The sequence below is a fragment of the Macrotis lagotis genome, chromosome 6, assembly GCF_037893015.1.
Source record: "Macrotis lagotis isolate mMagLag1 chromosome 6, bilby.v1.9.chrom.fasta, whole genome shotgun sequence".
Taxonomy (NCBI): Eukaryota; Metazoa; Chordata; class Mammalia; order Peramelemorphia; family Peramelidae; genus Macrotis; species Macrotis lagotis.
In genome coordinates, this window is record NC_133663.1 from 125,103,009 (window position 1) to 125,116,130 (window position 13,122).

The following is a 13,122-nucleotide window of genomic DNA, read 5'->3' on the forward strand; positions in this document are numbered from 1 at the left end:
TTCTATCACTCAAGGAATATGTTCCATCAATTCTCAATGACTAACATAACTACCAGCTGATGGACTTCACAATGTTCTTGATTTAAACCATCTCTTGGATAGAAAATGGGAAGAAAGAGAAGAGATTTTTAACAATTTGGAATTTTAAGACCTTTCTTGGTAACTTGGTCTTAGCATATTGAGGTAGACTCTATACAAAAACTGGAAAAGTGACTTAAAAAAGTCAGAAACATTATAACTTTTGTCATGTTTTACAGTATATCTAAAGTAGGCAAAATCATAATGGAACAAGTGATTCACTAAAGTCAATGAGAGATATATCCAAGAATTTGGATGCTGGAAGACTTTACTTTGGATTTAGCCGCCTTTAAAAGGATTTCATAATTTGATGGAGGAGGAGCAGGATGTTTTCTAAGCAAGGCATGTTCAGAAAATTCTTCGTGGATTTTCGTTGCAACAGAGACATTGGCAAGTAACATAAATTCTTCCACCATGGAATTTGTTTCTCTGTCAATAAAAGAGAATGTCAGAAAATGTGAACTTTAAGATTTTTAGAACATCATAATATAATATTACGAACAAACTACATCACTATTTGTACTAGTCTCAAAATGGAGTGTACAATATAGATGCAGTGCTTGATTTCAAATTAGGAGACACAAGTTTAAATCTCAGTCTTGCCATTTCCTAGCTGTAATCTTCTTTAAGCTCCTCATCTGTCAAAGTACTTCTTGAACTAGGTTAATTCCAATGTCTTTTTGGAACTCTAAATTCATGATCCTATTATACCATTAATTAAATGTACAACTATATATACATATTTTAAAAAATATTAAGCTATTCTCTGCTATGTCATTCTCACAGTCATAATCCTGAATTCTAAAGGGCTCTAACAGCCTCTAACAACAAAATGACAAGTTAGGACTTTCTTTATTCCCCACTTTACTTGAGTTCACATAAGATTTTTGACAGTCATGATAATATCACCTCTTTACTCATCTGTACAAGCAGGACTCTGAATTTGATGGCTTATGATCCTTTCCAGATCAAAATCTATGCCCAAACCTTAATCTTTTTTTCTTTCCTAACACCATGCCTCCCCCATATTCATAATGGTTTTTTCCATAATTAACTGTTTACCTTGGTTTCTGTTCGAACCTTGGAATTTGAATGAAAGAACGGGTGTTAAAGAATGCTAGCTAGAAGGAATCATAGGGTTTAATGAAGGACATGCCTTCCCATAAATCCCTAATGGAGAATCTATTCAATGTGCTGAAAATCTCAAAGTTTGTCATTCAAGATAACCACTACTATTTTTCATCTTTCACCACATAACTGAACCACTTCCTTTGCTGAGCACGTGCAGTAAATGTACCCAATTCTAAAAAAAAAAATGAATCGCAACATTCTCATTTTTTCTGCTGCTTATTTTCATGGATTACCATAACCAAATAATTTACCAATTGGTGGCCAATATCACTAATGAACCGACTCACAGCTATGTTAATCCTCAGACTTATTTATTACCAGATCCTTAAGAAGTCTTCCTATCTTGGTAACACTAATCAGAGCTTACTGACAGATTTATAAATATTTAATAAACAGCATTTAAAAAACAACAAATAAACATTTTATTGATTTGTTAAAATATCATTTTTATTTCTGAATCTCCCTTTTCTTCCCTGCCCTGGGGCAAATCAACCCTCATAAAGGGAAAAATAAGACATAAAAAGCAGTTCAGCAAAACCAACCAATACAGCAACTAAGTCAGATATAGTATTCCACATTCGGTCCCAGAACAGCAAAAGCAGGGGAGAGGGTCCACTGACAAAGACTTAGAAGAAATGAGGACATACCTCCATATGACTTTTATGGAAGGCAATGGAGAGATTCAAGGCAAGTTAAAAGAATAGGTTTTAGCGTATTCTCAATGAAATATGTTAAAGAGGCAAAAAAGATGCTTATGAAATGATGAGATAATGAAAAGGCCCCAACTGTCCAAAAGGTAAAAAGAAACTTGAATACTGCTGTGGTACTCAGTGATCAAAGATAAAGAGAAAAACCTGAAGTTCACTGGGTTACAATCCTTAGAGGGGGTTTATTAAACAACAGACATAATAGAAAGGTATTTTGGGGATATGCACCACTAGAGAGAATACCCACACTCAAGAGATCTTAAATACACTGAAGTTCTGAAGTATCTTTTACTAGGCAAGGGAAAATAGAGCTTGCATATACATCAGGTGTGTGCATGTCTGTGTCTGTGTTTTGTGTAGAGAATGCTACCAGTGATTATTTTAGTTTATATGTAAATGCTAAATGTTCATGTTGAAAAATCAAAATCTTATTCATCCTTTATTTAAAAATAACTTACCTAAGTTCCTTTGTCTGAAGATCTATAGGGTCATGACTTTCACTATCCACATGAAATCGAACTTCAGGAGAAGAAAGTATCAAAGCCCTATAAGAAAAAAAAATGATTGGTGAAATGACCCTATTATAGATAAAAAATTTGAAATCAATCCTTCAATTAAAAATAGGGGTACAACAAAATTTTCCTGAAGGTCTTAAATAATATAGTAGGCCTTCTGTAGTCTAGCAGCTAGAGTTAATGCATTCCTATTCTAGGATGAAACTACTTCTCTGGGAAGGTTAATTGCTTTAAGTACAATAATTAGTGAGATCAGACTTAGTGAAAAGATTTAAATAATCTAGAAAAGTGACTTTCAAAAAGAAAACATTAGAACTTATCAAAAGACAAGTAATTTAAGTATTTTTTCCCTCCTGCAATATTTTTAACAAGTATTTACTAAATCATAAAAAAAAGAATGAGAACTATTAACCAAACTTCTAGAATGAGCAATCACAGGTTTTATTAGGTGGTCTAAGGATATAGCTTGTTCCTAGTTAATGGATATGATATGATGCTACTGGATGAGAATTTTACCTTTTACAAAACTTTTTATATAGTAGTTTATAAAGGCTAAAGACAGAGACTAGACTGATGATTTCACAGTGTAAGAAATCAGGTAAGCACATTCTCTGCAACTTCTAATCTTACTTGCTAAGAACAATGAGAAGTTCTGTGACTTTTCTAGAGTCACAGAGATAGTACAAGTCAGAATTGAGACTTGAATGCAAGTCTTAGTTGGTTCTGAGACCAGATTTCTATCCAATATATCATAGTTCCTCTAAAGTACTTAATATACATTTATTATGTAAATATATACATGTCACATTTAATATGCATGTGTTAAACAATTAATATGCACATAAATTTAAATACAGTGCTTAAAACACACTAGAAATATTTGCTACATAAATCACTAAATGTTAGATTTAGTCAGCAAATTAAGAAAACATACCCTGCATCTATTCTTCGTCTCTTCAGAATTTTTGCTAGTTTATTTAGTCCACGAAGACTAATGGTAATATCATCATTCATGGTTGCTGAATCAATTCTCATTTGAGCTTCTGCATATGTAAGGGAAGCCTGAAAAAAGAAATTATGAATTAACACAATTATGGACAAGAAAATGAGATTTGTACCTTGCAATCTCACGTGGAAATCTAAAATCCATAATGTCAAACTGCTTAAAATCAATAATGAAAAAGAAATATAGAGTAAAGATTCCTACTTTCAAACCTGCTATTTCTGATCTATTAAACAAACATTTATCAGAGCAGAATTTTGTCATCTACCTAAAAATCAATGTTATACTGAATTAAAAAGATTAAAACGAAATTATTCTATTTCAGTTTCCTCCTCAATGGTTACTTTAGTTTTTAATTGAAACCTAAGAATCACTGGAATTCTTAATAGTTGAAAATTACGAAGAAAAGATGCAGTGTATGTTTTCTTTATTTGCTGACTAAATCTAACATTTAGTTAATAGTTGAAAATACTTGGGAAAGTTCCTTTCCATTAGCTTATCTCACCATGTCTAAATTTTGTAGCACAGTTCACTTCACTGTGTTACCATCAATTAGAAATTCTTATTGTTTAAAAAATATTTTTAAAACTATGAGTACCTCTGAAGTAGTTAAAGGACTATCAGTAATTGACAAAATAATATTATCCAGTAACATCTGCTTTCTTGTTATAATCTAGTTAACTAAGCTGATGCCTGGGAGCTCTGATTGGCAGGAAAGGAATTTATAAATTCTGAAAATATAGTCTTTTGGAAGTATAGCAGGATGGAATAAGGTTTCATAGTTGATGACTTAGGAACATAAAGGTTTGGGGTCCAGGGAGAAAGAAACATAAATATGTGAAAGGGATAAATGCAGACAGAAAGATAACATAGTAACAAAGACAAATTCTATTTATTTCAAAATTTTGCCTAAGGATGACTTTGTGACCAGAAAAAGAATTCAATCCCCAATGCCCTCCATGTACTGCTGTTTCTCAACCCAAATTTCAAACTAGTATTAGAAATTTGCAATAATAAGAGCAAAAGAGACTGCTGCAGGGATTAAAATTCCTAATTGCATATATATAGATATAAAATGTTAATTCTAGGTCATAATTCATTCAGCATTCCACATAAACTTTTAAATGTATTTTCTGAAATAGTTCACATGGAAAATTAAGATTACTTTATCCTTTCCAATCTAAAGGATTTGAAATTCTTTATTCTAATGCCCTGTAAAACTCTTAACTTTACAGCTTTCAATATAATTTTCAACTGGTCAAGTGAAACTTTATGGCTCTTGTCAATCTTGCTACTCCCTAACAGGAAAAGAAGAATACTAGGAAATTCAAAGCTCTAGGTTGGAGTACTTTCTAAAAGAAGCACTAGGGAAGCTCGCAATATGTTTTCTGGAGTTTCCTAACTCAAGTGAACTTTGTTTTGAAAGGCAATTTTCTTCAAAGAACTCAATTTTTTTTTAATATAAAGGAAAACTTTACACTTTACCTTTGAATTAATGGCACTTTTTGTAAACCTGGTCTTTAAAATTTCAGCATTGTGATTCATTTCCCAAATACATGAAAATGCTAGCCTAGGAAAAAAGACATATAAAATTAAATAAAAATAGTGGTAAATATTTAATATAAATATCATCTTATGAAAAAGTATGCACAGATACCTGTCCACATTTGACCTTAAGGAACATAAGTTAGAGCTAAGCAATTCAGGAACCATATCAATTCTCTGTAAAAGACAGAAATAAAATCTTAAAAATTACTTTTATATATACTATTATATACTTCTACTTTTATAATTTACATATAACAAAGTTTTATACTTTATATACTATATTTATAATATAAAATGTTATGCTTTATATACTTTTACTTTTAGTAAACATTTATCTGAAATTTAATTCATTTTTTCCTATTAAATGCAAAATGGGAAAATAAACAAAATTTTTATGAATTAAAGGAAAATTCATTTTTCAAACATGAGATCCTAATGACACTTCTACATTTCTAGAACACAGAAGGAGGAATTATGGCAACATGCTATAGTAGGAAGATTAGACTAGGATTGATTCAGTTCAGGGATCTAGTTCTGACGGAGATTATTTTCTTTTTTTAACAAAAAATTTACACCATAAAATTTTAAATTAATGATATTTTTGGCAAACCTGTTTTTTTTTGGTTCAATACACCTTTAACAAATTAAATGTGATCTTATAAAAGGTCTAAATGACCTCTTAAAGTCCCTCCCCTTATAATTATTCATAATCTATTGATGCTGCATCAAACTTACATATGAACTTGTTGGCTCCTAATTAAAATGTAAGGTCCTTAGAAATGAGCCTTGCTGGATTTCTGTACTTGTATTCTCAGAGACTAGCATAGGTTTGGGGCACAAGTCAAGTATTTAATAAATGCTTGCTGACTGATTACCTATAGAATAGCCTATATTTCTATGACAATACACTGCTCTGACATAGCCAAGAAACAAATCTTAAAAAAAAAGATGAACTATCTCTAATTGCCAATTGAGATACTTGTTTATAAAGAGTACAAAAAAAAAATCTGTAAATATCCCTACTGTGACGGTTATGCACTGATAAGACAAAAGCCTTCATTAATTCCAGATTAAAATTTTTCCTCTCTAGAAAATTTCTCAAATAATTTTACTCAAAAATCCTTCAACAATCTTCATAAAAATATTGCTATGAAAACTCATAAAAATTCCACTCTGTTTGTACTGTCTTAAGACTTCTTTGTATCCCCCACAGCACCCATTACAATACCTTTCATACAGTAGACATGTTATAAATATTTGCTGAATGAATAATATTTACTTTTTCACAAAGATAAACAGTGGTTCCTCTTTTAGCTGATTCTTGATCCAAAGCATTTCCTGGTCGAATAAAGTGGCTAACATCTGCAATGTGAACCCCAACCTCAAAAAAGACAAGAAGCAATTTATGACCAAGGAAGAGATAGAGAATATCATTAAAAAAACACTAGATAATTTTGATTACATCAAAAAGCTTTTGCACAGACAAAACCACTGTAATCAAAATCAAAAGAAATGTAGTAAATTAGGAAAAATTTTTTACAACTAGTATTTCTGCCAAAGGATTCATTTCTAAAATATACAGAAAATTGAGTCAAATTTTTTAAAAAACAAGCCATTCCCTAATTGACAAATAGTCAAGGGATATGCAGCCAATTTACAGATGAGGAAATCAAGGTGATTCATAGTTATATGAAAAATTGCACAAAATCACTACTTCTTAGAGAAATGCAAATTAAGCATCTCTGAGGTACCACCTCACACCTCTCAGACTGGCCAATATGACCAGAAAGGAAAATGATCATTGTTGGAAGGGATGTAGGAAATCTGGGACACTAATATATTGTTGGTGGAGCTGTGAACTCATCCAACTTTTCTGGAGAGCAATTTGGAATTATGCCCAAAGGGCAATAAAAATGTGCATACCCTTTGATCCAGCAATACCACTACTGGGTCTAGCCATATCCTGAAGAAATCATGAAAAAAGAGTAAAAACATCACTTGTTCAAACATATTCATAACAGCCCTGTTTGTGGTGGCAAAGAATTGGAAACTCAGTGAATGTCCATCAATTGAGGAATGACTGAACAAATTATGGTATATGTATGTTATGGAACACTATTGTTCTATTAGAACCCAGGAGGGATAGGGAATTCAGGGAAGCCTGGAGGGATTTGCATGAACTGATGCTGAGTGAGATGAGCAGAACCAGAAGAACACTGTGCACCCTAACAGCAACATGGGGGTAATGATCAATCTTAATGGACTTGCTCATTCTATCAGTACAACAATCAGGCACAATTCTGGGGTCTCTGCAATGGAGAATAACATCTGTATCCAGAGAAAGAACTGTGGAGTTTGAACAAAGACAAAAGACTATTTACCTTTAATTTAAAGAAAAAACCCAATTATCTTATGTAATTTTTCTATCTTTTATACTTTTTTTCCCTTAAAGGATATGATTTCTCTCTCATCACATTCAGCTTAGATCAATATACACCATGGAAACAATGTAAAGACTAACAGACTGCCTTCTGTGGGGGGTGCATAAGTGAGAGTAGGGGAAAAATTATAAAATTCAAAATAAATAAATAAAGTAAATAAAAAAAGACAGGAAGTAATGAAAAACACGAAGACATTCTGCAGGGTACATTAATTTTTCCGAAGGATGTCTACGGAGAAAGAAGTTCAACAAAAAAGAAAAATGATACATCATACCTAACATTTTAATCTAATAATACAAACCCATTTATATTCTGGCACTTAACAAATAAATTCTACCAGATGAAAAATCCAGGTAAAGTTCTAACTGAACATAAGCTGTAAAAATAACATCTCCAGCAAAAGTGACCTTGGAAAATGTCTACCTCTAGATTTCCATTTTCAAGTTCTCGACAATGTAAAGCATCATCTATATCTGTACACTTTGGAGGATCCACACTACAAACACAAAGATGCCTCAGATCTTCTCTATTCTTCATATCCTATAAGACAGCATAAAAGGAAAAAATCATAGAACAATAATTCAACACTTGGGGGGGAGGATTAATATATTTTAGCTTATTTTTAATTAATTCTTCAGTGCTACACTGTGGTCTACATTACCCTTGGTGCTCAAAGTTATATCAGCAGAGCTGGAGCCCTGAGAGCAGGCTGGAGAAGCCTTTAGTGGAACTGTGAAGCCTCCAGTTTTTTTCAGTTATAACAATTCTGTATTACCACTTTTATTAAGTTAATTAGAAGGAGATTTCAATCTTTTAAAGTGAAGGGAGATTCCAACTCATGAAATTGTGACCCTTTTAAGTTCCAAGATCTTATTATATTACTTTATAATAATATATGTACACATATGTACAAACACTTATTTTTTAACTTTTTATCATGTTTTTAACCTGCACCTCCTGGTATAGGTAACTACCTCTAACAGTAAGATTATATAACCCATGAATGCTATTTCATCCAGCATAATTCTTGCCAGAGTGCTCCTGTAAATCCTTCACAAAAGATCTTTGGGCAAATACAATGCAATATTTAATATATTGAGTTATTAAAACACACATATACATCTCCATCTCAGTTTAAATGTGAATTGAAGCTAAACAATTTTATTTGAACATATCTAGACCCTTTATTCTCCCTTGAAACTAAAACTATACAATTTCCTGCTTCCTGAGAGTTTAGAATTTCAGGTCAAGCATAAATTTTTTTTCAAATACCTAAAAGTATTTTGGTCAGGGCAAAATTGACATATTAACTGATCAATAGATAAGATAAAAATGAGAGGGGGGAAAAAAGCTGAGGTTTCTCATTTTGCTTTAAATGTCATAAGATATTCCAACAGTCTATGTTTTAAAAAAAAGGGAAAACTAACACAAAATTAGAATCTCCTATTGGAAGGAGCAAAAGACAGTATGTCAGGAGCTGTATTTCTGGTAGGCTAAGGCACCACTTTTTCCCTAAATGAATACAGCTCATTTGACATCTCTTTTTCTCACCTCTTCAGTGATGCTCCAGGGCATCTTTGGCAGGAAACTAAGAACAGCTTGAGAGAAAGGCTGATGGGGAACATCATGCTCAAGTAGAAGAACTTCGGTTTCAGTCTCTTTATCTCCAACAGCACCTAAATTTTTTACAAAGTGACCCTAAAAATAATAATTATTTCAGAAATCTTATTTTACAATTCTTTAACCACCAGATTTAGCTTCTCTTATTAAGTCACTGCTATTCAAATGCTTTTCACAATTTACCATTCCTAAACTAACCCAGGGAATTAGGCAGACAATAGTCTCTTCCAATGAACAAAAGAGAAAACTGAAATCAATGGATTGGATGGTTGGAGAGAGTACAAACATATTCAAAATGTATTACCACAGACCTTGAATCTGTTTATTTCCTATTGCCCTTTAGGCTTCAACTAAGTTTCAAAATACACCAGTTATTTCTGTAGAGAACTTTTTTTTTCAAATGTAAATGGTAAGAAGCATTTCAATTCCAGGAACTGTTATTTTTTCCTTAAGTGGCAAAATACAGCCTTTTTATGATTTTATTTTTCAAGTAAGCTATTACAAACAATACTTTAAAGAGGTTAAATTGACAATAACTTCACAATTTCTTGAACTACAAGCACAAATTAATAAAATAGCCAAAATGGACACAACTAATTTTCAGTGCAAATTTCACATCATACATATTTCTTTTTAGACATGATAGAAAAGACTTCTCACCTCTAAAAATAACTTACATTAGGATATCTAGAATTCTTGGGCCAACCATCAATAGCAACAATAATTCTTTGTCCTTCTAAGGCTGAGGCTTGTCTTGTTTCTATTCGAATCCGAGGTATTCTCTTGTCAGCAGGTGTAAAGAGATGTCTTCTTGACTATAGACAATAAGGAAACTGTATTTGGTGGGTTATAAGTTCCTCAAAAAAGTAAAAAACACACTTTATTCCAACATTTCAGTAAGAGAAAAGAATTCTCCATCAGAAACTTTGGTAATTTTTCTTCCCATTTCTTCTGACAAACTGTTTCAATAGTCATTCCCATTCTTTTACAGTGCAATCCCTGCTTGAATCATCTACTATTTATGTTCTTAACTTTTCCTATTACTACTTTAAAGAGCTATCTTTACCCAGAGCCTCTATTTCCTTAACCCTTTGAAAATGGGTTTTTATTGAAAAAATTTAAACAAAAAGACATTTATGTTGCTTTACATTTTCCTTTTTTTTTTTTAAAGGTTTTTTTGCAAGGCCACAGGGCTAGGTAATTAAGTGTCTGAGGCCAGATTTTAACTCAAGGACTCCTGACTCCAGGGCCAGTGCTCTATCCACTGCATCACCTAGCCGCCCCTTTTACATGTTATCTCAATTGTTCCTCATAACAATTCTATGAAATACAGAATCTTATCCTTATTTTACCACTGAGAACACGGAAGCTGAAAGTTTACTGATTTGCACACTCATACAATTAGTTAAATCTATGCCAAGTAAGTTCGGTGCCCTATTTGCTATAATACTCTGATTCAAAGATCATGAATGACTTCTTTTAATTTTTCAAGGCTAAAAATATACTAATTGTTGTTTACTGTTTTTACATAACAATAAGAAATTTCTGAATATTACTAATGCCACCCTCTTAGGAATTCTTTCCTTTTTTTGCAAAGAAAACAGATTTTAAAAAATCAAGGGGCAGCTAGATGGTGCAGTGGATAGAACACTGGCCTTGGAGTCAGGAGTACCTGAGTTCAAGTCTGGCCTCAGACACTTAATAATTACCTAGCCGTGTGGCCTTGGGCAAGCCACTTAACCCCATATTGCCTTGACAAATCTTAAAAAAAACAACTCAAAAGTAGATACTACTCCTGAGAGCATTCTATCCAAATTAAACATTATTTCTCTTATTTCTTATTTTCTAATAATATTGATCTCATACACAGAATCCTATTTCTCATCTCTGTATATGCCTACAGTGTACCCACTCATTAGTGCTGACTCGAAAACATTAAGCATCCAAAATCTTCCAGTGAAAGACAGGGTTTCTACAAGGCCAAAACTGCTTCATTTCATGTCCTCTGCATTTATATGCTTTTCCTGGTTATACTCACTTCATTTTACTTCACCTTCCCATGTTTTCACCAACTTCTTCATAAATTTATCATTTTGAATGGTGCAATAATAATTTGTTAATAATATATCACAATTTTTTCAGTCACTTTTCAACCAATTCACTTTGATTCAAGTTTTGGAGGGCACTTTGAGGGTTTGAATTGGCAGCAGAAATACTTCAATGAAAATTATGGTATCTATGGTTCTCTGACACTGAGATTTGTGGGTCAAAGGGTATAGATTTTTCAGATATATGCTTAAATACATTTCTGAAAGGTTTTGTAGAAATGGTACGAGAATTCATAACTCCAACAACAGCATTTTAGTAAGTCCATCTTTCCATGGTCTCTACAATGTTGAATATTTCTTCCTTCATTATCTTATTTTATTTTTAGGTTTTTGTAAGGCAAACGGGGTTAAGTGGCTTGCCCAAGGCCACACGGCTAGGTAATTATTAAGTGTCTGAGACCGGATTTGAACCCAGGCACTCCTGACTCCAAGGCTGGCGCTTTATCTACTATGCTACCTAGCCACCCCTTCCTTCATTATCTTTATGGAGCATGCAGTGAATACGTGGTTGTTTTCATTTAGATTTCTCTTATTTTTGATCTGAAAAAAATCTTTCATATGACTGCTGAGAGTTTACAACATTGATGGCCCTAATTCACACCTCCAATTTTCTTTCTTCATTCTCATACATTCTCACTCTTAAGATTTTGACCATTTTGCTGCTTCTACCTAACATTGTCTCCTGTTCTAACTTCAGAGAAACCATTTCTATCCATCTTAGTACTCTTCCAACCTCTCTAACCAGTTCATCACTATTTCTTTCTCTGTTCTGAATACTCTGAAAAGGATATTCTAAGAATCTGTGTCCTTTTGGTCCTCTTTTCTTCTCTCTCTACATTTCCTTCCTAGGCAATCTAGGAAGCCCACAGCTTGTAGTATTTTCTGTGCAAATGGTTCTCAAATTTATATATACAGGCTTGAACTCTTTTCTGAGTTCTAAACCTACACCTTCCAACTGCCTTCAGGACATCTTCACTTAAGAGACTCAACCAGCTCAAATGCAACATTTTCAAAAACAAGACTGTTACCTTTCCTGCAAACATGTTCCTGAGGATTTCATTATTTTTGCCTGTGACACCACTCAACATCCTACATTCAAAGCTTCAAGTAGCCTTTGACACAAACAGATCCTGTGCTTTCCTACCTCTATTGCCTTTGTTCATATTATTCACAATGCCCAGATCACCTACACCACATGCATAGAATTTTAACTTGCTTCTGCCTAAGAATCCCATCAACAATATCCCTAAGAAGCAGTCATCCAGTATCTACTTGAAAACCTTAAGTGAGGGGAAACCTCTTATCTCCCAGGGTAAGTCATCCCTCTATTTTACCCATCTCGATCTATACTGTCCTCTTCTATTGAATCCCTGGCCCCCTTATCAAGACATCAATTGTGCCAGGTCAAGCCTAAGCATTCCCATCATCCATGCCACTGAACAAAATTTGAGAAAATTATCTAATTCTTCTAATTGGGTCCATTAAAAACCTGTTATATCTCATCTTCAAAGCTGCTACAATTCCCTATCCTACTTTCTAAAGAAGCTCAAGTTCTTTTCATCTTTCCTCAAACCTTCCTTGGTTCCCTCTCCCAGCATCCTCTTAGCTAAGAAACTTTGCTTTCTATTTTAGTGAAAAAAGATTGAGGCTACTCAGTGATCTTTCTCTAGTCTCCTCCTCATCTCATCACAGATACTCTTTCCTACTATTTCCTCCACTCTTGCCTCACACTAATATCTGGTCCAACTCCTTGCAAAGATAAAACTCCTCTACTTGCACAAATTACCTCATTTCAGACCTTCTTCCCTAACAGATAGTCTGCTCTATTATCCCCACCCTCTCATCTACCATCTCCTGTGTGCAACATATTATGCTATATGCTAGGGGACATACAATATTTGGAGAACACATGGTTCTGGCTTTTACTTACAGGCTAGTAACTGGATAAGACACTAACATAGTCTATACATA

General features: G+C 33.2%; 1 protein-coding gene across 1 annotated transcript in view; it reads right to left on the reverse strand.

The window, feature by feature from the left end:
* The window catches only part of DIS3 (DIS3 homolog, exosome endoribonuclease and 3'-5' exoribonuclease), a 39,122-nt gene that overhangs the window by 6,031 nt on the left and 19,969 nt on the right, over nt 1–13,122 (reverse strand). Inside the window, exons 8-16 of the mRNA XM_074191797.1 lie at nt 9,721–9,858; nt 8,975–9,121; nt 7,847–7,963; nt 6,262–6,363; nt 5,092–5,156; nt 4,920–5,004; nt 3,366–3,493; nt 2,375–2,461; nt 351–507 (exon numbers count right to left, since the gene is read on the reverse strand). Of these exons, the coding sequence (XP_074047898.1) occupies nt 351–507; nt 2,375–2,461; nt 3,366–3,493; nt 4,920–5,004; nt 5,092–5,156; nt 6,262–6,363; nt 7,847–7,963; nt 8,975–9,121; nt 9,721–9,858 (1,026 nt within the window). The remainder of the gene's footprint in view (nt 1–350; nt 508–2,374; nt 2,462–3,365; nt 3,494–4,919; nt 5,005–5,091; nt 5,157–6,261; nt 6,364–7,846; nt 7,964–8,974; nt 9,122–9,720; nt 9,859–13,122) is intronic.